General features: G+C 54.1%; 1 protein-coding gene across 3 annotated transcripts; it reads right to left on the reverse strand.

The window, feature by feature from the left end:
• Window positions 1–3,629: 3,629 nt before the first annotated feature.
• Window positions 3,630–22,521, reverse strand: Sema6c (semaphorin 6C). Of its 3 annotated transcripts, XM_045138192.1 has the most exons (20): window positions 22,236–22,521; window positions 20,084–20,123; window positions 18,143–18,308; window positions 14,214–14,328; window positions 13,810–13,873; window positions 13,590–13,646; window positions 12,303–12,404; window positions 11,997–12,087; window positions 11,697–11,816; window positions 11,437–11,525; window positions 10,492–10,709; window positions 10,122–10,253; window positions 9,224–9,376; window positions 8,631–8,804; window positions 8,299–8,445; window positions 7,927–8,004; window positions 7,762–7,817; window positions 7,124–7,168; window positions 6,815–6,910; window positions 3,630–6,407 (listed from the first exon to the last, which is right to left on the reverse strand). In XM_045138192.1, the coding sequence occupies exons 3-20, from the start codon at window positions 18,252–18,254 to the stop codon at window positions 5,362–5,364; spliced, it is 2,895 nt and encodes a 964-aa protein (XP_044994127.1). In that variant the 5' UTR covers window positions 18,255–18,308; window positions 20,084–20,123; window positions 22,236–22,521; the 3' UTR covers window positions 3,630–5,361. The 3 variants fall into 3 exon arrangements, with proteins under 3 accessions (XP_044994127.1, XP_044994129.1, XP_044994130.1); XM_045138194.1 differs by lacking the exon at window positions 6,815–6,910; XM_045138195.1 differs by lacking the exons at window positions 13,590–13,646; window positions 13,810–13,873; window positions 14,214–14,328; ... (1 more) ...; window positions 20,084–20,123; window positions 22,236–22,521 and having other exon boundaries at window positions 11,720–11,816.
• Between the last annotated feature and the right edge of the window lie 1,986 nt (window positions 22,522–24,507).

The raw sequence follows: 24,507 nt of genomic DNA on the forward strand, positions 1-24,507 counted from the left end.
ACCAGTCTTTTTTTTTTTTTAATATTCTGTATATATATTTTTTGTTGTTGTATGTTTTGTTTTGTTTTTTCAAGGTATGGTCTAGTTTTAAACCAGGCTGACCTGGAATTCACTATGTAGTTAGATATGCATCTGGCTTTTCATGGGTACTGGGGAGTCGAACCTAGGTCCTTAGACTTTGTAGACAAGTGACTTAACCACTGGGCAGTCACTCCAGCCCCATCATCCTGGTTTTGTTTTTGTTTTCTTGTATGTTGTTTTCAACGTAGGGTCTCGCTCTAGCCCATGCTGACCTGGAATTCACTCTGTAGTCTCAGGGTGGCCTCGAACTCATGGTGATCCTCCTACCTCTGATTCCCAGGTGCTGGGATTAAAGGAGTGCACCACTATGCCCAGCATCCCACCATACACGCATAAGTGCTAATGATTGAGCATGCTTTACAATAAAACTACAATCAGGACTTTAATCTGTAAATTGCTATTTCTTGCTAAGAATTACAAGATTGGGTCTGAGATATAGTTCAGTGATAGAGCCCTTGCCCAGCCTGTGAAGGCCCTAGGTTTGATCCTCAACACTGAAAGGACAAAGGTTGCTAAATTAAATCCCATTATGTATACAGTTGTCCCTCCATATACTCCTGTGGGTTCCACATCCACGGACTCACCTAGCCACAACTAGGAAATGCAGAGGGTGGAATAGCCAGGCGTGGTGGTGCACACCTTTAATCCCAGCACTCAATAGGGAGAGGTAAAATGATTGCTGTGAGTTCAAAGCCAGCCTGGGACTACAGAGTGAGCTCCATGTCAGCCTGGGCTAACGTGAGACCCTATCTTTAAAAATAAAGAGGGCTGGAGGGATGGCTTAGTGGTTAAGGCATTTGCCTGCAAAGCCAAAGCATCCAGGTTTGATTCCCCAGAACCCATGTAAGCCAGATGCACAAGGGGCCGCATGCGTCTAGAGTTCATTTGCAGTGGCTGGAGGCCCTGGTGCGCCCATTCTCTCTCCCTCTTTCTGTCAAATAAATAAATATATTTTAAAATTAAAGAGCTGGACACCTTTAATCCCAACACTTGGGAGGCAGAAGTAGCTCACTGTGAGTTTGAGGCCAGCCTGAGACTACATAGTGAATTCCAGGTCAGCCTGGGCTGTGCAAGACCCTACCTTGAAAAAAAAATAATAAAGAAAATATGTGGAAGACTATGTGCAAACTTTTTTCATGTTATCATTTCCTAAATAATACAGAAAATCGGTTACTTCCACAGTGTGGTGGTTCAAGCCTATAATTCCAGTCACTTACAATGTTGAAGCAGGAGGATGAGGAGTTCAAAACCAGCCTGAGCATTAAGAGTTAGTCTGAAGCTGGGCGTGGTGGCGCATGCCTTTAATCCCAGCACTTGGGAGGCAGAGATAGGAGGATTGCCATGAGTTCAAGGCCACCCTGAGACTCCATAGTGAATTCCAGGTCAGCCTGGGCTAGAGTGAGACCCTACCTTGATAAAAAAAAAAAAAAAGTCTAAAAGACCAATGAAGGTGGGCTAGAGAAATTGCTTAGTGGTTAAGGCGCTTGCCTGCAAAATCTAAGGACCCATGCTCAACTCCCCAGGTCCCACATAAACCAAATGCACAAGGTGACACATGCATAAGGTTGCACACAAGATGGCACACATGTCTGGAGTTCATTACAATTGCTGGAGGCCCTGGCATGCCAATTCTCTCCCCCCGCCCCCTCGCTTTTTCTCATTAAATAAAAACAACCTAGCTGGGCATGGTGGTGCACACCTTTAATCTCAACACTCAGGAAGCAGAGGTAGGATCACCATGAGTTCAAGGCCACCCTGAGACTACAGAATGAATTCCAGGTCAGCCTTGGCTTGAGTGAGACCCTACCTTAAAAAGCCAAAAAACAAAAAGAACAAAACCAAAACAATTGTTTCTATATCAGTTACATTGTATTGAACAGTATAAGTAATCTGGACATGATTTCAAGCATACCAGAGGATGATATGCATAAATTACAAATACTATGCCATTTTATATGCAGTTGAGACTTAAAAATCCACATATTTTGGTATTAGCAATCTCCACATGAGCACAGGAGGGCGATGACCTTTGTTGTTGTTATTTGTTTTTTTTTCCAAGGTAGGGTCTCACTCTACCCCAGGCTGACCTGGAATTCACTATGTAGTTTCAGGGTGGTCTCGAACTCTCAACCGTCCTTCTACCTTTGCCTCCCAAGTGCTGAGATTAAAGGCGTGCACCACCATGCCCATCATGTATTTCTCTTGAGTCTTTATTCATGTATTTGGGATTTTGTTTTGTGGCCTCCAACTCTATGTAGTAGAGAATGACCTTGAACTTCTAATCTTTCCATTCCCACTGCTAGAATTACACATTTGAGCTACAAAGCTGGAATTTTTTTCGGGGGGGGGGCCTCACTCTGGCCTAGGCTGACCTTGAACTCACTCTATTTACAGGCTGGTTTCAAACTCACAAGGATCCTATCTCTGCCTCCTGAGTGCTGGGATTAAAGACGTGCACTACCATGCACAGCTGACTTCCCATCTTTTTTTGATTTTTCCAGGTAGGGTCTCACTCTAGTCCAGGCTGACTGGAACTCACTATGCAGTCTCAGGGTGGCCTTGAACTCACAGCGATCCTCCTACCTCTGCCTCCCGAATGCTGGGATTAAAGGCATGCGCTACCACGCTCGGCTGACTGCCATCTCTTGACTAGTTACATAGCTAGAGCCAGCCAGTACTCAAAATCCTCCTGCCTCATTTGCAGGTGGCAACACAGCAGTTACAAGGTTTTGTTTTGTTTTTTTAATATTTTATTTATCTGTTAGCTACAAAGAGAAAGAGGCAAATAGAATGGGTATGCTAGTCCTTAACTGCGAAGCCATCTCTCCAGCTCAGGTTTTTATTAATTAATTTATTTTGCTCTAGGCCAGGCTGACCTAGAATTCACTATGTAGTCTCAGGCTGGCCTCAAACTCACTGTGATCCTCCTACCTCTGCCTCTGGAATGTTGGGATTAAAGGCATGCGCCACCATGCTCAGCTCTTAGGTTTTTATTTTTGTTTTAATATCTTGATTTGAAAAGGTTCACGATGGGCTGGAGAGAGAGAGCTCAGCAGTTAAGGCGCTTGCCTGCAAAGCTTAATGGCCTGGGTTTGATTCCCCAGTACCTATGTAAAACCACATGCACAGTGGTGCATGCAGTGGCTTCCTTCCCTGTGCCAACCCTTATCTAGGGTACTAACAATAGCCCAAATGCATCTTAAGAGGCTTAAGAGGATGATCAGGTAAGATGGAAAAACTGAGACCTGAAGGACCATTCCAACCTGGTGATGTAAAGTGGTCGGTGGGGAGGGGGGTGCTGGAGAGATGGCTTAGCGGTTAAGAGCTTGCCTGTGAAGCCTAAGGACCCCAGTTGGAGGCTCAATTCCCCAGGACCCACGTAAGCCAGACGCACAAGGTGGCGCATGTATCTGGAGTTCGTTTGCAGTGCCTGGAGGCCCTGGTGCACGTCTTTAATCCCGCCTGTTCTCTCTTTCTCTGTTGCTCTCAAATAAAGTGGTCTGGGGGACAACCAACTTTGGCCAAACAGCTAAATTAACTGAAACGTGTTAAGGAACTTTCAAGGAAGTTTATAAATCTCACGGGGTAAATCTGCAAGTCAAACCTAATACAAAGGGACAGTCATTGGGTAGGAAAAGGAGGTCGAGAAACTGTGTATACATAGCATAAACGTGCGTTTGGAAGAACCACTATCACACGCTTTGACAAAGGCTTTTAACATTATAGTGCTTGAGCCTCAACCCTATTATTTCAGATGATAAAAACAGGCTTTGGACGAAAGAACAACCCCGAGGTAGAAATAATCTCAGGTTTGTTCTCGGCAGTTTTACCCTTGAATCCCAGCACTTGGGAGGCAGAGAGAGGTAGGAGGTTGGCGCAGAGTTTGAGGTCAGCCTAGGCTAGAGGGCGACCAGACTTTTTTAAGGAGCCAAAGCGAGGATCTAGCGACTTCTTTCGCTGCAGGGCCTAGTGTGACCTCCAGGGGGCGCCCCTGGCGCCCGCGAAAACCCCAGACTCGCGAATCCGCTTTCGCCTCTCCCATTGGCCGGTGCCCGGGATGAGCCCGTTCTCTGCAGCCAGCTCCGTGGAGCATCTTAACTGGCACATCGCGTCGAACGGTAGTGCAAGCAACCGGGAGCTCCCGGCGGGGAAGCTGCGCGTCCGTGTGACGAGAACCCCGGTCTCCGCGCCCCCGAGCGCCATCCCAAGCGGAACTGCGCCTTAGGGACCTGACTGCGGGGCAACCTTGACTCCAACAGTCATGAATCCCTTTTTTTTTTTTTTTCATTTTTGGTTTTTCGAGGTAGGGTCTCACTCAAGCCCAGGCTGATGTGGAAGTCACTGTAGTCTCAGGGTAGCCTTGAACTCAAGGAGATCCTCCTACCTCCGCCTCCCGAGTGCTGCGGATTAAAGGCGTGCGCCACCATGGGCTCATTTATTATTATTTTTTTTTTTTTTTGCCGCCAGCGATCCAATCTCTTCTCTTTAGGACAAGACTTCCTGATATGAAACTCAAATTACTCTACATTTTCATTTTATTTCTCCAATTTCACTCCCACCCCCGGGAGTGTGGGGGAAGAAAGTGCCTTACCTTGAGCCATAACCGTGCTCGCGAGGGCCGTACCCCATCTCCAACCACAAGCTTTTAAGACCGCCGCGCCTCCCCCCCGGCCCGGGCTCACGCCCCACACCCCACTTTCAGGAAAGAAACCCTTTCCTGATGAACCCCGATGGGGACCGCGGCGTCGCCAGCCACGCCGGGAGCCCGGGCCACCCCCGCCCCCGCGCCCACCGCGAAGAGTAAAGGCGAGGCAGCGGCTCGGCTCGTGGGTGGGGGGACGCGGCTGTATTGGGGAGCGGAGACTCCTACACAGTAGGAGGTGGCACGTCCCTGTCCCGGGGAGGCCCGGGGACTCGGTACAGCGCGCCGTCCGTGCGGCCCTCCGGGGGCCCCAGTCGAAAGAGGGGTGGCGCGTTAAGGCAGCGTGGCTGGAAGGGGATCGGGGAGTGGGGGCTCGGCCGGGTCCCCCATACCCCTGAAATGCTGGCTCACGGAGGGGGCGGGCGTGTCACCTCCCTTCCTCCAGGGCAGGGGAGGGGCGAGGGCAGTCAATAAATAAAGCCGAGGTGAGGCGGTGCCCCCCCCACCGCCTCCATGCCAAGACTCTCAGAGTCCAGGAACGAGCTTGCAGCATCGGGGGAGGGCGCCCCGTGTCCTCGGACACGCGTGGACCTCCCGGGGCGCCCCTGTCGCGAGGTCACCCACCGAACGCCTTTTTTTTAAAAGTTAAAACGACCGCCGCTGGGGACGACGGCTTGATGCGAGGCTCCGACCAGGGGGGACTTGGGGGACAGCGGGGACTTGTCCACGTCCACCCTCTTCGGCGCGCGGCCGCGGTGGCCCTCGGGCCGGCTCAGATACAGGAGGTGCTTCCCGGGACCCCCGGAGTACCTGTTGGGCCCTCCCGACGGCACTCGGGTGAGCAGGGCCGGGGGCGCCCGGTGGGAAGGGAAGGGCAGCCTGCGGGCACCGCTGACCCCCAGCCGGGGCGCCGGGGCGCAGAGCGCGGGCCGCGCCGCCGAGGGAGCCCCGCGCTGGCCCTGGTCGGGCGGCACGTCCAGCCGGAGCGGCGGCGGCGGCGGGGGCGGCGGGCTGGAGTCCGCGAACAGCGCGGGCAGCGGCGGCGGCGAGGACAGGGGGGCGGCCGGGGCCTCGGCGGCCTTCCGCGGCGGCTGCGGAGCGTGCAGGTAGCGCAGCAGTTCCTCCAGGGTGGTGACCTCCACCGCCTGCCCGGGGCAGCCCGGCGGGGGCGGCCTCACCAGCACTCGGGGCGCCGCTCCCGCCGCCGCCCCGCAGCCCCGCGCGCGCCCCGCGCCCTCCTTGGCGTTGTTGCCGTTCTGGTTCCATTCCCACGGGGCCCCGGCGGCGGCGGCGCGCAGGTGCTTGACGGGCAGCTCGGGCGTGGACTCCGGGGTGGGCAGACAGGCCAGCTCGGGCGGGGGTCCGGCGTCTGGCGGAGGAGGCAGGAAGGTGGTGTAGAGTTGGGGTGGCGTCTGCGTGGGGTCCCCGTCCTTGGGCGGAGGCGGGGGCTCAGGACCACCACCGCCGTGCAGCCGGGCGAGGCTGCGAAGGGACAGAGGTCGAGGGAGCCCCGGGCTCTCGATGTCCTTGCTCCGACGTCGGTGAGCCCGGCGGCGACAAGCGCAGGACACCAGGAGGCCGGAGACGGAGGCGCCCAGGGCAAAGGCGGCGGCCACACTGGCCAGGAGGAGCGGGACGGGGATGGAGCGGGAGGCGGAGGCTGGGGGGAGGTCCCGGCGGACGCCTGCAGACCGAGAGGGAAGAGGCGGGCTCGGTTTAGGAAAGGGGTGGGGGGAGATGCCCAGAAGGGTGCTCGGGACCTCGGCAAGCCCTCATGCTGGCACTCCGCTTCACTCCACACAGCCTTCGCCTTCCTCTCCCGGGATTCACCTCTCCTGATCCTTGAACACACACACGCGAGCAGCTTGGGTCTGAGAAGTGCCCCAGCCCAACGCTGCTCCTGTACCCATGCCAAGAGTAAAGTGCCAAATGGCCCGTGCAGGAGGCTGGCTGGGAGGGCCAGCTGGGGCACGGGGAGGCTCCAAACAGGCCGTTAGTGCGCGCCAAACACCAGTCAGCACTAGACTTCGAGCTTCACAAAAACCAGCAGCCCCACACGGCACTCCTGTCCCTCCCAAGAAGCCCCCTTACCCTGAGTTTGAGCTCCAAGCGTGGAAGACTGGGGCTCGGGGTGGGCATCACTGGGGGGACTGGGGGTCTCAGGGGAAGGGCCAGGACCCAGAAGCACTGGTGACAGACCAGGTCAGAACCAGTGAGACTTGCGCTCTCCAGCCCTGATACCACCCCAGGGGTGCCCACTCTTTGGAACGCGCGCGAGTCTGGAACTTCAGCCTCTACTTTCCTCCGGGTGTTCGGGGTGCTGGTCTGCTGATGCCACGGGGGCACAGACGGGTGTGTGGACCAAGCGAGGGGAGGTGAGAAAGGAACAAGTGGACTCACCATAAGCAGAATCCCCCGGGCCAGACTGACTCCCAGTAGCTCCATCTGTGAAGAGAGAGGAGGGGAAGAGGGAGGGGAGGGGAAGCCTCATGAAGATCTGAAAGCTGGGGCGCAGGAGGGAGGATGGCTTAGCAAATCCAAAGGACCGCGATTGGATTCCTCAGGACCCACATAAGCCAGATGCACAAGGGGGCGCATGCATCTGGAGTTCTTTCGCAGCGGCTGGAGACCCTGATGTGCCCATTCTCTTTTTCCCTCCCTCTCCCAAATAAATAAATAAAAATAAAAATATTTTTAAAAACTAAAAGGGCTGGAGAGATGGCTTAGCGGTTAAGCGCTTGCCTGTGAAGCCTAAGGACCCCGGCTCGAGGTTCAGTTCCCAGGACCCAGGTAAATCAGATGCACAAGGTGGTGCATGTGTCTGGAATTCATTTGCAGTGACTGGAGGCCCTGATGCAACCATTGTCATCCCCCCTCCCTCCCCCACCTCTTTGTCTGTCGCTCTCAAATAAATAAACAAAATTTTTTTTAAAAAAAAGAACTGAAAGTTGGTGACTGATTGGCACAGAACGTGAGAAAGGAAAGCCCACACCTGGGATGCCGTTGTGACTGTGGGCGCCCCCCCCCTTTCTGCTTACCCCGGCAGTCGCCATGCTCGGTAGATTCCTGCTTCCCAGCCTGATCCTCTTCAGTCCTGGGGAGAGAAGACTGTTGTACCCCTTGTCCCCTCCTTCCACCCTGGCTCTCAGCTTCCTGTGTTAGTGGTGTGGAACCTTCAAGAGACACAAGGCCTCCTCACTTACCCACCAGATCTCCTGATATCCACACAGCCCCTGGATCCGTGCCATCCACAGTATGGGTCCTGAGAAGCCAGGCAGCTCCTACGGGAAACTGAGTCATGTCAGGCTGGTACCCTCCCCCTCCACTCATCACATTCCATTCCACTGCCTTCTCTGCTAGTACCCCAACTTACAGGAGGCTCCCGGACCTGTATCCCCACCCACCCCCAATTTACTTTCAAGCCCTGGTTGCCCGCCACTTTCAGAATAACCCAAATCCCGCTCTCCCCCACCGTTCCTGCATATCCCCGCCATCCCAGGCCTTCCTGGATTTTTCTGCGCTCGTGCTGGCCCAGGGTATATGACCAGACAGAATAGACTCCGGGCCCTTCTCACCTCTGACAGGCCCCATGCCTGGCACAGCGGCTGAGAGGGAGGTAGATGACACAGCCAGGAAAGGCCACAAAGAGCCTGTGACCCTCAGCGTCCAGTTCCAGCCCTAGGATCCGTCGTGCCGCCCGGGCAGCCCGCTTCCCATCGCACCTAGAGATGGCATAAGGCGTCGGAATGGCACAGGCGAAGCCCCCTTTGCCTGTGAGCCACCCTGCCCAGCACTGTCAGGACTTTCCACCAAGCCCCACGCCCTACTCCTCCGAGCCTGACAAGCCCATTTCCCACTGCCCATCCCACCTCTGCCTTGCAGGGGGCTTGCCCTCCAGAGGCCTCACCTGGATGGGCTGTACGCATAGATCTCTTCCAGTATGACAGGCTCCTGTCCCCGGGATTGCCCACTGGGGGGCAGCACCTTTAGCACTGTCCCATCATGGGAGCCAAGGAACAAGACGGTGGTGTTCCTGTGGGGCCCAGCGGAGCTGTCCACAGCTACCTGGGTCAGCAGAGCCCTGGAGTGACAGGCCACTGGTGAGGGCAACCTGTCTAGTGAAGCTTGAGCATTTCAACAAGGGCCCTTCTAACTTGGTGCCCACTCCTGTGCCCTTCCCCACACCCTCCCTCCAGTTCCCTCTTTATCTTCACAAGTTTTGCTTGCTTGCTTGTTTTTGGACGTAGGGTCTCGCTCTAGCTCAGGCTGACCAGGAATTCACTATGGAGTCTCAGGGTGACCTCGAACTCACAACGATCCTCCTACCTCTGCCTCCCCGAGTACTGGGATTAAAGGCATGCACCACCACGCCTGGCTGTGATTATTATTGTTTTTTTTTTTTTTCCTGCACAAGTTTTTCCTCCCACCAATGTGATTTACCTCGTGAGGAGAGAAAGGAGAGTGGCTGAGGGCAGAAGGCAGTGTCTCCTAGGTCCGTACCTGCTGGTGAGAGTGAGCAGAGGCTGATGGGTGGCGGGCGGCACAGCGGGATCCAGGAGTGGGTGCGCCTTGATGAAGATCAGGACCTCATCAGGCAGCTCTTGAGAAGAGGAGAACTGGGCAGCTCCACCCACACCTGCACAGGACCCTGGTCTGGTGGGCACATGGGAAGGGGCCACCTTAGGGCAGGGAACTGGGCTTAATTAAGTTATGTCCCCTTCACTGCACCTAAACCTAACTAGGCTAAACTAGTTAACTAAACTAGGTTAGTAGCCTAGTGCGGTGGCTCGTGCCTATAATTCCAGCACTTGGGAGGCTGAGGTTGGGGGGGGGGGGTTGTCGCTGTGAGTTTAAGACCAGCCCGGACTGCATAGCTCCAGGTCAGTCTAGGCTATAGAAAGACTGTCTCAAGAAAAGAAAAAAATAAAAACTGGGCGTGGTGACGCATGCAAAACATGGCTGGAGGTCTGGAGGGATGGCTTAACGGTGAAGGCATTTGCCTACAAAGCCAAAGAACCCAGGTTCGATTCCCCAGGACCCACTTTAGCCAGATGCACAAGGGGGCACACACATCTGGAATTCGTTTGCAGAGGCTGGAGGCCTCGGTGTGCCCATTCTCTCCCTCTCTCTCTCTCTCCCCTTCGTTCTCTGTCAAATAACTAAATAAATAATAGAATATTTAAAAAACAAACAAACCAACATGGTTGGTATTCCCTGCTTCCCTCCACACACACTTGCGCCAATGGCCCCCTTTCTGCTTCAACTGCTCAGCCCCACTCCCGGCCCACTGCTGGCTCCCTCCCTGGGCTTCGCCACCTTTCCCTCTCCTCACAGCCCCATCTTGGGAGTAGACACGGCTGGCTTCTGCCCCTACCAAAGCCACTTCCTTCCTGTGTACCTGGGTGAGGGGACTCTGTCCTCAGACACAGGGGTCCAGGCCCCATCCAAACTCCTCTGCTCCTTGAACTTGCCCTCAAACCCACGTTCAATATCCTCCAGGTAGAAGGCGCAGACTGCGGAGCCAGGGATACTGAGGGAGCCAGAAAAGATGCAAGGTGGGTGTGGACAGGGACTTCACAGCTCCTGCCGGGTTAGAAGCGGGGGCTACCCTTCACGCACCACATTAGGAGGAAGAGACAGAGATGGGGCAGACCCCTGGGCACCACGCAAGGAGAGAAACAGGCAATCTGGCCTTGCCTGGAGGCTCCGCGAGAAGGCAGTCGGGATGTGGGCGAGGCAGGGCCAGGGCAACACAATCCAGTGCCAACCTGTTGGTCTGAGTGGTGAAGACGCCAAAGAGAGCAGCGCGGCCGTGCAGGTGAACAGGCCCTGTCAAGGCCTGTAAGACGTCAAAGTAGAAGGCAGAGTCTCCAGGGACGGAGCAGTTGAGCCGCAGCTTTAGGAAGGATGTCCAGTGGCGGTCCAAGGCCCGAGGTGAGCCGCCCATGTCACGTTTACACACGCGGGCCACTCGGGAGAACTGCACCTAGGAAAAGATGACAGAGAGAGAAAGAGAGAGAGCGTGCCTCAGGTCAGGTAGTTGAGTGGGGTTGGGTGAGCTGGGCACATCAAGAAACAAAGGGAGGGCTGGAGAGATTGCTTAGTGGTTAAGGTGCTTGTCTGCAAAGCCAAAGGACCCAGGTTTAATCCCCCAGCACCCACATAAACCAGATGCACATGGTGGCTCATGCATCTGGAGTTCGTCTGTGTGCCTATTCTCCTTTCTCTGTTTCTTCCCCTCTCTCTCTCTCTCTCAAGTAAATAGATAAATAAATTAAATTAAAAAAAGAAAAAGAAGCAAAAGGAAAGCCAAGCGTGATGGCACAATCGGGAGACAGGGGCAGGAGGATCGCCATGAGTTTGAAGCTACATAGTGACTTCCAGGTCAGCCAGGACTAGAGTGAGATCTACTTCAAGAAACCAAAATAAATAAAATAAAATAAAATAAAATAAAATAAAATAAAATAAAATAAAATAAAATAAAATAAATAAGCAAAGTGAAGCAAAGCATCATAAAAAAGGAAGAAATTGTGTGATGGGTCAGGATGAGGGTTACAGCCAGATGTGTGTGGGGGTGCAGAAATGGGGGCTATTCAAAGGTGGGGGTCTAGGGCATTATACTATGGAGATCAGAATCAAGAGCTATACCCCTGACTCAAACTGGTTCCTGGGGACCCAGCAGACCCCACCCGCCCCGGTGTCCATCTCCTTACCCTCCCCAGCCGGGCGTCCTCCACAGAGACCTCTCGGAAGAAGAAGTACACGTGGTCTCCATGTTCCAGAGCGTGGACGAAGTGTGGCTCTAAGGTACAGGCGACAGGAACGGATAGACAAGAGCATCTCTAACCTACTCGGGAACTCCTGCCCCCCAACACCCACGCTCACCATTGCCTCCCTGCTTCCTGACAGTCTCCCACTGCACCCCCTCCCCCCAGGCCCAGGCCTCCCCCCACCCACTCAGGCCAGCCCTGACCTCGGAGCCACTTGGAGTCATACTTGGCGGAGCGGAGCGGGGGCCGGGGCCCGAGGCTTCGGTAGACGACAGCATCGCTGGCCTGGAAGTCTGCCGCTGTGGCTGAGTACAGACTGCCCTCTGCAGGGATGGGGAGGGTGAGGGCACGGAAAGGCTCGGGTCGGCAGCCCACCATACCCATGCCTAGGCCTGGCCCTGGCCCCTACCTCAACCCTCCACTCAGGGACACAGGGGCAAGACAGACTGGGAGTGCAGCTCCCTCCAGCCACATGCATGCTGCTCACGCGCCCACGTGCACACCTGCAAAGATGGCCACGTTGGACTGGGTGGCATCAAAGGGGCATCGGGCTTGCCCACTCAGCTCCTCGCCCTCCTGTTGCAGCGAAGTTATCTGGGGGCAGAGGAAGCAGGATCCTGGAACCCTGGGGTCTCGGGTCTGGCTCTGCTGTCCTCTCCCTCCCGCTTACCTCCTTCCCCAGCCCCTTTCTGCCTCCCACGACCATGCTTCCCAGTTCAGGTCCCCGTCCTGTCGGTTCCCCTGACTGGCTGTCACCGTGGGGTCGCCCCCACTCCCGGGCCTCGGCCCTCTCCCCTTCTCGTCTGTACCCCATAGCTGCGGCACACAGGGCTGAAGGAGTTCGTTCCACAGGCAAGGAGGGTCTGGGAGTCCCAGGGCACGAGAACACGGATGTAGTTGTAGCATTCATCCTAGAGAAGCCAAAATCCCCGGTCAGTGACAGGGACCCCGAGACGAAAATGAAGGATGGCAGGAAGTAAGGCTGCCTTAGAACTGTAGCTGTCAGAGCAATGTGGTTTAAGGCAAGCTATTGACCAGCCCGTGGCCTTGAACAAGTTCTTTGGCCTCTGAGTTTCAATGTTCTTTTTCCTGAAGTATGTCATTGTCCATAAATACATATACATACATAATATTATATTATAATATATATATATATTGGCTTTTCTTTTTTTATACTTTTTTTGTTCGTTTTTATTTATTTACTTGTTTGAAAGCAACAGACAGAGAAAGAGGCAGATAGAGAGAATGGGCACGCCACGCCAGGGCCTCCAGCCACTGCAAATGAACTCCAGACACATGCGCCTCCTTGTGCATCTGGCTAACGTGGGTCCTGGGGAATCGAGCCTCGAACCGGGGTCCTTAGGCTTCACAGGCAAGCACTTAACCACTAAGCCATATTTTGGTTTTTCAAGGCAGGGTCTCACTCTAACCCAGGTTGACCCGGAATGCACTATGTAGTCTTAAGCCGGCCTGGAACTCACAGTGATCCTCCTGCCTCAGCCTCCCTAGTGCTGGGATTAAAGGCGTGCGCCACCACACCCGGCACAGAGAAACAGAGATAGTAGATATGCCAGGGCCTTCAGCCGCTGCAAAAGACTCCAGATGCACGTGCCATCATGTGCATGTGGCTTAGATTGGATCTGAAGATCCTTAGGCTTCACAGGCATGCACCTTAACTGCTAAGCCATCTCTCCAGCCCAAATAAAATATTTTTTATGAGACTGACGTGCTACCTACTGTGCTAACGAGGCACCTAAAATAATTTTTAAATATTTTATTTTATTTATTTGCAAGCAGAGAGAGAGAGACAGGAAACAGAAAAACAGGTGTGCCAGGACCTTTACAAATGCAAATGAACGCCAGATGTCTATGCCACTGTGCATCTGGCTTTACGTGGGTACTGGAGAATTGAACCCAGGTCATTAAGCTTTGCAGGCAAGCACCTTAACCACTGAGCCATCTCTCCAGTCTCTCCCCCTCACCGCCCCCCCACACACACACACATAGCCCTCTTGGCTGGGTGGGAATTGGGCATGGCAGTGTACCACTTGGAGGCAGGCAATCTTGCCCTTCCCTCTAATTCTCATTCTCCTCACCGTCAGCTTTCCCCGGACGGCACAGTTCTCCACGTCTTGGCTCCTCCACGTTAGAAACTGAAGAGAGAATTGCAAGTGGGCAGATCATGGATCTGGCCCACTCCTCCTCACGTGACAGCTCCTTGCAGAGTCACCTTCCCACCCACAGGACCCCCATGAGACCGCCCGCCTTTTCCAGCTCTGCCTCTATGTCTGCACCGCCCCACATACAGCTCCTCACCTTATTGGGCACCAGCCCTTCCCCTTCTTCTTGGGCTTGAAGATCGAATGAAAACACGTGATCCCTGGAAGGGGAAAAAGAAGGATCAGAGATGCATTCAGGCACCCCGCCTGGCTCCTTAGTCCACGCCTTCCCCATGTTTATCATCTGTTCCAGGTCAAGCCACACAATCCTCCTGCTTCCTGGCTTCCCCCTTGCTTCCTGCCTTGGCATATGGTTTTTGTTTGTTTGGGGGGGGTCTGTGTGTGTGTGTGCGTTTTTTTTTGGGGGGTCCAAGCATGTCCATGTCCCATGACTTGTGCACCTGCATGTGTCCCCTGCCAGAAGCCACAGTGGCCATGCAGGTCCCATGTCTGCCCAGGAGCATGCACGTGTGCCCCACAACTGTGCCTCGGCCAGTTTACCGGGCAGCCACTAGCAAGGTCCGGTTCAAAGTCAGGAATCTCTGGAAGTCCAGCCCAAGTTCTGCAGCCACAGCATCTTCCTCCAGGCCCCGGAACCAGGACAACGGGGAAGAACCTAGGGGACCGAGTGAGGGCTGCGGGACGGCCGGGAGGACGGCTCGCTTCCACGTCATTCCTCTCCAACACATGAAACCCAGCCATGGACAGAGGGCAGATACGAGGGGAAAGACCCAAAGCTATGAATGGAAACGGTACGACAAGCCGAAGAGATGGCTTAGCAGTGAAGGCACTTGACTGTGATGCCCAAGCACCCACGTAAGCCAGATGTACAAGGTGGCGCATGTGCCTGGGATTTCGTTTGCAGTGGCCAGAGGCCTGGGTATGCCCCTCCCTCCCAAATCAATAAGTGAATGAATAAATAAAATATTTAAAAACAATAATAGGAAAAAAAAAAAACAATAATAGGGCTGGGTGTGGTAGTACACGCCCTTAATCCAGCACTTGGGAGACAGAGGTAGGAGGATCGCCATGTGCTTGAGACCGCCCTGAGACTCCATAGTGAATTTCAGGTCAGTTTGGGCTAGAGTAAGACCCTACCTAAACCCCTCCCCCTGCCAAAAAAAAAAATACTAGGAGGCTGAGCAGATGGTTCAGCAGTTAAAGGCACTTGCTTGCAAAGCCTAATGGCCTAGATTCAATTCCCCAGTACCCATGTAAAGCCAGCTGCACAAAGTGATACATGCACTTGCACTTTGTTTGCCATTTGCAAATGGCCCTGGCATGCCCATTCTCTCTCTGTCTCTCTCTGTTCACATACAAATAAAAATGTTTTGAAATTAAAATTCAAATATTGACTGGGAACCTGGGCGTGGTGGCACACGCCTTTAATCCCAGCACTCGGGAGGCAGAAGTAGGAGGAACGCCATGAGTTCAAGGCCACCCTGTGACTACATAGTGAATTCCAGCTCAGCCTGGACCAGAGTGAGGCCCCTTCTTGAAAAACCAAAATAATTAGTTAATTAATTTAATTAAAATACTAAAAACAAAACAAAGGGTTGGAGAAATGGCTTGGCAGTTAAGGGGCTTGCTTACAAAGCCTAATGACCCGAATCTGATTCCCCAGGACTCACATAGAGCCAGATGCACAAAGTAGCACATGTGTCTGGAGTTCATCTGCAGGGGTAGAGGCCCTAGAAGCGCCCATTCTCTCTCTCTCTCCTGGGCATGGTGGGTGGTGCACACCTTTAATCCCAGCACTGGGAGGCAGAGGTGAGAGGATCATTGTGAGTTCGAGGCCACCCTGAGATTATATAGTGAAGTGAACTCCCTGTCAGCCTGAGCTAGAGCAAGACACTATCTTAAAAAAAAAAAAAACAGTAGCTGGGCATGCTGACACATATCTGTAATCCCAGCATTGGAGAGGCTGAGGCAGGAGGGCTGCTGGGAGATCAAGACCAGTCTGGATGATACAGCAACTGCCAGGCATCTAGGAATATGTGGCAAGATCCTGTGTCACAAAATGAACCAACTGGGCTTGGGAGATGGCTCAGTGTTTAAAGGCACTTGCCTGCAAAGCCTGGTGACCTAGGTTCACTTCCTCAGTACCCATGTAAAGCTAGATGCACAAAGTGGCACAAACATCTGAAGTTCATTTGTAGTGGCAAGAGGCCCTAGCATACCCACACATTGTCTTTCTCTCTCTCCTCATAAATAAATAAATATTTTTGTTGTTGTTGTTGTGGAGGTAGAGTCTGGCTGTAGTTCAGGCTGACCTGGAATTCACTATGGAGTCTCAGGGTGGCCTCAAACTCATGGTGAGCCTCCAACCTCTGCCTCCTGAGTACTGGGATTAAAGGTGCGCGCCACCACACCTGGCTAAATGACTTTTTGTTTGTTTGTTTTTAGAGGTAGAGCTTCCCTCTAGTCCAAGATGACCTAGAAATCACTATATAGTTTCAGGGTGGCCTCGAACTCTGAGATCCTCCTACCTCTGCCTCCCAAGTGCTGGGATTAAAGGCATGTGCCACCATGCCCAGCTATTTTTTTTTTAATGAACCAACCAATAAAAACAACACCAAAAAAAAAAAAAAAAAAAAAGGCTGGAGAGATGGCTTACTGGTTAAGGCATTTGCCTGCCTGCAAAGCCAAAGGACCCAGGTTCAACTCCTCAGGACCTACATAAGCCAGATGCACAAGGTGGCACATGCATCTGGAGTTTGTTTCCAACGGCTGAAGGCCCTGACACATACATTCTCTCCTCTCTGCCTCTATCTCTCTCCCTCTCTTTCTCAAATAAATAAATAAAAATAAAAAAAAATTAAATAACCAATACCGATAACATAATACATTTACTCACACTGGCCCCATTTCCCCGGATGAGCAAACAAAGGCTCAGGAGGTTCATGGATTTTCACGAGCACCAGGCAGGATTTAGACCCAGATCTGCGTGACTCTAGAGCTGCGCTCCGTCCCTGCTTAGGAGCCTCCTTTGAACCAGCATTTCCCTTTCAGTCCCACCTGGGACACTGGCCCCTCTGAAGCATTCCCTTCTGCCCTTCTCCACACCTTCCCCACAAGGCTCTCCCCAGGCCACCTCTGCCCTGCCAGGCTCCAGCCGCTCCTGACCACCTGTTCTGATCCAGGAAGCCGCAGGCGCTGGTGCGAAAGGACAGCCCAGAGTCCAGGGAAAGTGCTGAGTTCACAAAGCGCTGAGAAACTGCATCTGGCCTAAGTAACTGTGCTATTCTTATCTAGTCCTGAACAACTATTCCCCCTGAAATCCTCCCATCCTGAAACTTAACTCTAAACACACCGTGGGGCTGAAGACATGGCTTAGCAGTTAAAGTGCTTGCCTACAAAGCCAGAGGACCCAGGTTCAATTTCCCAGTGCTCACGTAAAGCCAGATGCACAAGATGGCGCATGCGTCTGGAGTTCACTGGCACTGGCTGGAGGCCCTGGCACACCCATTCCCATTCTCTCTGTCTCTCTCTCTCTCTCTCTCTCTCTCTGCTTTCTCTCAAATAAATATTTAAAAAATAAAAAATAGCCAGGTGGGTGTGGTGGCGCACACCTTTGATCCCAGCACTCAGGTGGCAGAGGTAAGAGGATCGCCATGAGTTTGAGGACTACATAGTGAATTCCAAGTCAGCCTGAGCTTAGAGTGAGACCCCACCTCGCAAAACCTAAATAAATAAATAAATAAATAAAATAAATTCACCATGTATATAACAAGGACCTACAAATAGATAAGGGTTCTTTTCAGAAAAGTGGATTTAGAGGTTTATACTTTGGTAGGAGTCAGGCTCTCTGATGGTACCCTGGACTGGAGAAGGAAAAGGAAATTGGAACCACTGAACTGGTCCTGGGCCTTCACTTTGTAGCCAAGAATAGCAACAAATATCACACATTTAATTTGTGCTAGACTGTGTTGTCAGCATTTTACTTCATTTCTATTAAGTGCACTGCCAAATTTAATCTCTAAATAAGTCCATGAGATACAATGCCATTATCTTCATTTTACAGATGTGAAAACCGAGGCAAAGAAAGGTCAAATAGCCTTAACCAAGGTCACAAAGCTAGCGCGAGCAGCTTAGCAGGAATGCAAACATGCTAAGGTCCAGTCTGGCTAAGAGCTCACGTGGCTTGTGACAGGGTCTCACTAATGTAGCCCAAGCAATCCTCCTGCCTCAGCCTCCCAAGCGCTGGGATCCCGAGCATGTAGCACCAAGCCCAGCTGGAGGTCACACTCCCAACCACCTACAAGCAGCAAGGGAAGAAAACAAGCTCCGGAATGAGAAAGACTCCTCTCCTGTTGCTCCCCTACACTTGTAGTCTCGAGACAGGCAGCCTGCCTGCGTCTTGCCCCTAGCACAGGGGTCGCAGTCTCTGCTTCCCCCAAGAGAGGGTTGCGGTGGACAGGGCCACTCACCTTGCAGGTCGGAGGTCAGCAGAGGGACGGGGTCCTGGGGAAAGGCGGCCCAAGCATGGGGAAGAGACAGGAGCAGCAGCAGCAAGGTCATGAGGTGGGGGGCACGGGGCATCCTGTGCGGGGCAGCTCAGGCCCCAGGGGGTGCCCCCTCACCCATATGCTGGCCCTGAAACGGGAGACAGAGAAAAGTGGGGGAAGGGACTAAGCTCCCTTCACCCTTGATGGGAAGGAACTCCTCCCAAGTCTAACCCCAGAAGACCCTGTGAGATGGAGAAAGAAAAAGGGGAAAAAAAAAAAAACAAAAAAACTGTCTCTGACCCAGTCCCAACCAGCTGTCACTGTCACTCAATTTTGTTCCCTCTCCAACTGGCTCACAGTGGCTGGTGTGAAGCCTGCTGGGCATGACCCCAGGTAAGGACAGGGCATAACGGGCTCCTCCTTCCAGCCTTTCCTTCTGAATCCAAACTGGGTCTGGGACATTCCATAGGTGACACCTCCCAGCGCCCCCCCCCACTTCTTGTGCTAACCCTTTCTCAGCTATAATTAGATACTGAAGCCTTAAAATTATAAATAGTGACTCCTTGGCACCGGGAGGAGGGAGAGGGCACCCAGTCTGCTCCCCTCCCCCCAGCTCACAGAGCCGCCCCCCCCCCCACACACACACACTATGGCTCCCTGGGAGCGATGCAGGCACTGAGCTCAGGCAGGAGCAGCTGTATGTAACAGCCACAGTCTGGTCTAGGGGAAGAACACGGTGAAGGGGGAGGGAGGGGGCGCCAACAGCCTAGAGGTCACTGTTGTGGCCTAAACTCAGACTTCAGGGGCCCTCCCCACTGCTAACAAGCTGGGCAGTGAGGGGATGGGGGAGTGGAGGGGCTGTCTCCGCCAAAAATGAATCTGCATCAAAGCCAGATCAGAGGCTAAATTTAGCTCTAGCTGCAGCTGTCTTCTCGACCACTGTGCCCCCTCCCAGCCTCAAGCCCCCTGTTCCCCCCCCCCTTGCTCCTAATGCATGTACTTGGTGGGGGGTGGAGGGGAGAGGTGCAGCTCCACCAGCTATGAGGAACCAGAGATGGAAGAGGGCAGTGAGGAGACACGAGAAATGTGCCCCCTTTTTTTTTTCCCCCTTTCTTCCCTCCTCGGCCTGCCTCTTAAATTGAAATATAAATAATTAAATGACAGGCGATTGCAGCTCAAGGTCCAAGAAAAGATGGATATGGCGGTAGGAATGGCGAGACAGGTCCCGTCCCCACCCATCTGCCTTCCCAGCCAGCCAGGTGACCAGTGTGGTTGGTGTACAAGCAGTTAGCTTCTGGCCTTCCCTAGAACCCGAGGTGACGGGGCCGAGGAAGAGGAGCTGGAAATCAGGTCAGCAAGGTTTAAGAATCCTTTCACAGCTGGCCTTACTTATGCCCACCGCAGGTCCCCTAAAAGCGAAATAAATCCCTGACTTGCAGGGTCAAGCCCCCTCCCAAGCTCCTCAGTAATTCCACTTCTGGAAGCCAGGACCCGTGTTCCCCTCCCCACCCCCAACCCAGCGTCACTGGTGGGGTGGCTGACGTCAAGGTGAGGCCCCAAGAGAGCTGGAGGAGGGGACAGGGTAGGAACACCTAATGATGAGGCCCCCTCCCCAGGGGCAGAGCAGTCAGCTACTTAACGACCCTCTCTCTCCTCGGGTGTGGGAAGGCCAAGTCTCCGGCCCTCCCCCATGCCAGCTTTCCGGATGCTAAAGTTCCCAGAGGAGAAGAATGGGACACAGCTTGTCTCCAATGCTCGTCTACCTGCCCCCACCCGGCAAGTTGCCCTGGGCAACTGGTATCTTCACCCTGGAAACAACTCTGATCTCTGGCAAGTGGGGAGAACAGGCCAGACCCTCTTCCTGGCTCCCTGGTGGTGCCCCACTTCCATCCGGGCCCTCAGGAGCCAGTGCCCTTTCCTTACCTGGGGTAGTGAGTCCTGTGGGGGACAGGAGACCTCTGGCCTGGTGGAAGAAGAAACAAAAGGAGGGAAGAGACTGAGTTACACCTCCTTTAACCGCGATATCTTTAAAAAGTAACTGTAAATTCAGGGACTCTATTGAGGCTAGTGTGGGGGAGATGCTGGGGTGCCGGGGAGGTCAGCTTGGTTACAAAAGGTGCTGGTGTCTCCATGCTCAGAGATTAGGAGGGCGAGGGATGGCCCCCAGCCAAAAACTCCTGGAACTGCAGCAGGGCCAGCCTTGGGGAAAGGGTTGTTGTCTTTTTTTTTTTTATCTACTAGAGTTTGTGGGGGCATGATGACCACTCCCATGTTAAAACCTTAGGGATCCAACATCCTTCCTGCAAAAGCGCCCTTGCTAGGGACAATAGAGGCTAATTTGCATCTCATTTGCATGCTCTTCATTTCCTAGCAAAATGTCTCAAAAAAATTAAGAAGAAGAATAACAAAACAAACCCCCCCACCCCCGCGATCCCCTGCCCTTCTTCGGAGAGCTTCCACCCCAATGTGTCTCCGCACCCCCGCCCGTCGGCGCTCGCTCTCGGCCAGGTTAGTCCAGCCTCTGAAAACACTCGGTTGGCCTTTCCCTTGGCCGCCGGGCTCGGCTAGCGGAGCATCTAGCAGAAGGCTTCCCGGGGCTGCTGTGCGGAGCAGGCATCTGGGTGCCTCCCACCCACCCAACCCCTGTCCTGGGGAGGGGTTGGGGTGGGGGAGCGGCTTACTGTGACTGGGAGGCATCCCAAGGCAAGACCTGACCACTCTTTACCCGCCCTTGCAGGGACGAGAGAAAACAGTCCTTCTCTCTGTCCCTTTTCCTAGGCTCCTTTGCAACCACCTCCCACCTCTGGGGAGTGGCCGAGGTCACAGCAGCCCGAGTGGAAGAGGAGCTCGGGGGGTGGCGGGTGGGAAGGATAGGGGAGGCCGAGCTGGGGACAATAGCAGGAAGCCCCAAGGCTGATCGCCGGCCTCAGTCCACCTTCCTCAATGGTGGAGGGGGGGGGGTGTCAGGGGCTCGAGTCCCCACAACCTTTCTCTCTTCCCCGCCCTTCGCTCTCGGCTCCCACGTTCGGCACCTACCCTCCCTCCCCTCCCGCCCAGCCCCCAACGAGGAAAAAGCCAGGTGTGTGGGGTTTGGCGGGAGGTGGACCCCGGGGGCCCAAAGTGTCCTTCCCCCCCACCCCTCGATGGACCCGAGGCTCCGAGGAGGGGCGGGCAGCAGTCTGGGCCGGGACCGGGTCCCAGAGCCACGTTAGCGCGAAGGAGGGGCTGGAGGGGCCTGCAAGGCGCCGACCGACAAGAGGATGCGAGCTGGGGTTGCGGGGGGCGGGGGGCTGGGGACGGAGGCGGGTCTCTCTCGGGTCTAGGAAAACAGGGCCAGAGAGTCTGGGAACCGACTAGGGCGGGCCGGAGGGCTCGGACGCCGTCACCAGTTCGGTTCTCCTCCGTGCAAGACCGATCTAACAAAGCCCCGGGCCGAAGGAGGTGAAGGAGGGGGAGATGGGCGCGGAGACCGCAGCTTCTCCCAGGGCCCTGTCTCCACCCCCCAAGCCCCCGCCGCCACCACCACCCCGACTCTGTCCAAGCCAAACCCCGACAGGGAGTGTTGCTCTGCACAAGGACGACCGTGCAGCCCTGACCCCAAAGTCCACAACCGCTCGTCTCCAAGTCTATTCCCCCGCTGGGGGCTGGGGTGGGGGGGGCATCGAGAGTCTGGCTTCTCCACCGTGGGCCTCCCCAGCCTTAGTGTCCCCCGAGGGAAGGGGAAACAGTCAAAGACAGGCTTTTGCACCTACTGGACGAGGCGCGCCTCCAAAAAAAAAAAAAAAAAAAGAAAGAAAGAAAAAAAATTTTTTTTTCTTTAAATCTCCTTTCGTGCTTCTCAATCTAGCGGGACGCGATTCGGAAAGTCGTGGACCACCCCCACCCCCGATGCAGCGCGGTAGCTCTGCCGCGGTCCCTTCCTCCTGCGTGCACCCCAACTCTCGCCGACCCTTTCTCGGCCAGTCATGGCACACGGAGCCGCGACCCACCCGGGACCCTCCTGCACTTGGAGCGGCTTGACCCCCGGCCTGCAAGCCACCCTCTGTTCCCCATCTCTTTTCAAGCCCATCTCTACCCTGGGGACTTGCTCCGGGATCCCGGTCGACAGGATCAGGACGGCAGCCCGTGGCCAGCAGCTCCGCGCCGCGCAGAGTTCGCAGTCGACGATCGGGACGCGGGAGGCGAGATGTGATGAAGGTCCCGGCTGGATGAGGCTGGGAGGTGGGCTCCAGGGCGCTGTCGGGTTACGGGAGCCCCGGGTCCGAGTGGCAGCCCCCCTTCCCCAGCAACACACACATCACACACTCCCGCCGCCGTTCCGCGGAGGAAAACAATGCGACCGCCCGGAGCTCTGGGCTCGGCCCCAGCCCGCCCCGCCCGCCTCCCCGGACGCCCCGCCTCCAGTGGACGGCGCAACCAATAGCATCCTTCGAAGAGGACCGGGCACCGCCTTCTCGCCACCTCTCGACCAATCGCGTGGCTAGGAGGAGGGACACTCAGGGCACTGTCTACCCCAGAGGGGCCAGGCGGAGAGGCTTGAGCTGGAAGAGCAGACCCGAGTCCGGCGCGCGCGCGCGCGAGAGAGAGATGGAGAGGGAGACGCGGACGATCTCTGGGACAGGAGCAGACAGACACAGAAAAGCAGCGAAGAGCCGACCGAGGAAGGGGCCCTGGGGAGAAATGTCAGGGAGGAAGGAAGAGAAACGGAGGAGAGACAGGAAACCCGGAGGCCTCGGCTGCCCGGGGCTGTCAAGAGCCTGCGCGATCCTCCCTCACTTCCCCTCAGTGGCTGGGGCGACCCTCCTTCCCCCTAAGGAGTCGCCTGCTGCTCCCCTCCGCCTTCTTCCTCTCTTGGCTTTTTCTTTTCTTTTCTTTTTTTCCTTTTACCCCTGACTCTTAGGCCTCCCCTTGTGCACGCTGCTTCTTACTGACCTCAATTAAGGAGGCCTGGCACGTACTTGGGGAGCTTGAGGGCTGGGAAAGGATCTGCAGGTATTATCACCTCCCTCGCATCTCTAGGGTCCATGCAGGATGGGATTGAGGCTCTCATACCAGAAGCTGAGGAGCAAGGAAGCTGGAGTTAAGGACAGTCAGGCTGTCGGTTGATAAGGGAGGTATGAAGGATAAAGCCAGAAAAAAAAAAAAAAAAAAAGTAGGCAGTGGGCTGGAGAGATGGTTCAATGGTTAAAGGCGCTTGCTTGCAAAGGCCAAAGGTGCAGGGGTTCCATTCTCCAGTACCCGGGTAAAGCTCATATGCAAAGTGGTGTATATATCTGGAATTTGCAGTGGCAGGAGGTCCTGGCATGCCCATACTCACACTCTGTATTCCTCTCTCTCTCTCATAAATATTTTTTAAATATTTTATTTTTATTTATTTACTTATTTGACAGAGAAAGAGAGGGAGAGAATGGGCGCCAGGGCCTCCAGCCACTGCAGACGAACTCCAGATGCGTGCACCTCCTTGTGCATCTGGTTTACATGGGTCCTGGGGAATCGAACCTGGGTCCTTTGACTTTGCAGGCAAATGCTTTACCTGCTAAGCCACCCCTCCAGCCCTCACAAATAATTTTTAATGAGGCATTGAAGCCTGGCATGGTGGAACATGCCTTTAATTCTAGCATTTGGGAGGCAGAGGTAGGAAGATCGCTGTGAGTTCGAGGCCAGCCTGGAACCACAGAATGAATTCCAGTTCAGCATCTAGAGTGAGACTCAGCTGGTGGGGAAGTGGGCTGGAGAGATGATTTAGCTGTTAAGGCACTTGCCTGCAAAGCCTAGTGACCCAGGTTTGATTCCCCAGAACCCACATAAGCTAGATGACATGGTGGCACATGCATCTGGAGCCCTGGCACACCCATTCTCTCTCCCCCTTTAATCTGCCTTTCTCTCAAATAAATAAAAAAGAAATAATTGGAGGAGGTGGAGCCTTGCTGGAGGAAGTGTGCCACTGGGGGTGGGCCTTGAAGTTTTACAGCCCAATCTTGTTTGCTTCTTTCTCTCTCTCCTCCCTCTCTCTCTCTCTCTCTCTCATCCCCCCCCCCCCGCCTGCTGATGTGACAATGTAACACCACCTTCCTCCTGTCATGATGAACTCTACTTTCTGGAACTGTATACAAAAAATCCTTACTTTCCATTAAAAAAATAAATAAATAAAAAATCTAAAAATAAAAATAAAAAAGAAATAATTGGTTTAAAAACTAAATAAATTTTTTATAATTTTTAAAAAGAGGCATTAAGATCAAGGCTAACATAGATTGTTACTAGAAATTTTTCAGTGCCAGGGATGAGATACCTTCCAGTGAGTTGTTGGCCAGGGAGGTCACTGATACCCCCAAAACATTACAGGCCAC

Source organism: Jaculus jaculus, chromosome 19 (assembly GCF_020740685.1).
Source record: "Jaculus jaculus isolate mJacJac1 chromosome 19, mJacJac1.mat.Y.cur, whole genome shotgun sequence".
Lineage (NCBI taxonomy): Eukaryota > Metazoa > Chordata > Mammalia > Rodentia > Dipodidae > Jaculus > Jaculus jaculus.

What these genes read in the sequence shown, in the direction of transcription:
- Sema6c (XM_045138192.1), bottom strand. Translation starts at nt 18,254, where the DNA reads ATGCCCCGTGCCCCCCACCTCATGACCTTGCTGCTGCTGCTCCTGTCT. An exon ending in GCTGACCTCCGACCTGCAAG is followed by an intron (nt 14,329 to 18,142) that starts GTGAGTGGCCCT and finishes TCGGTCCCCTAG; the next exon opens with GTTCTTCCCCGTTGTCCTGG. An exon ending in CAACGTGGCCATCTTTGCAG is followed by an intron (nt 11,817 to 11,996) that starts GTGTGCACGTGG and finishes CCATCCCTGCAG; the next exon opens with AGGGCAGTCTGTACTCAGCC.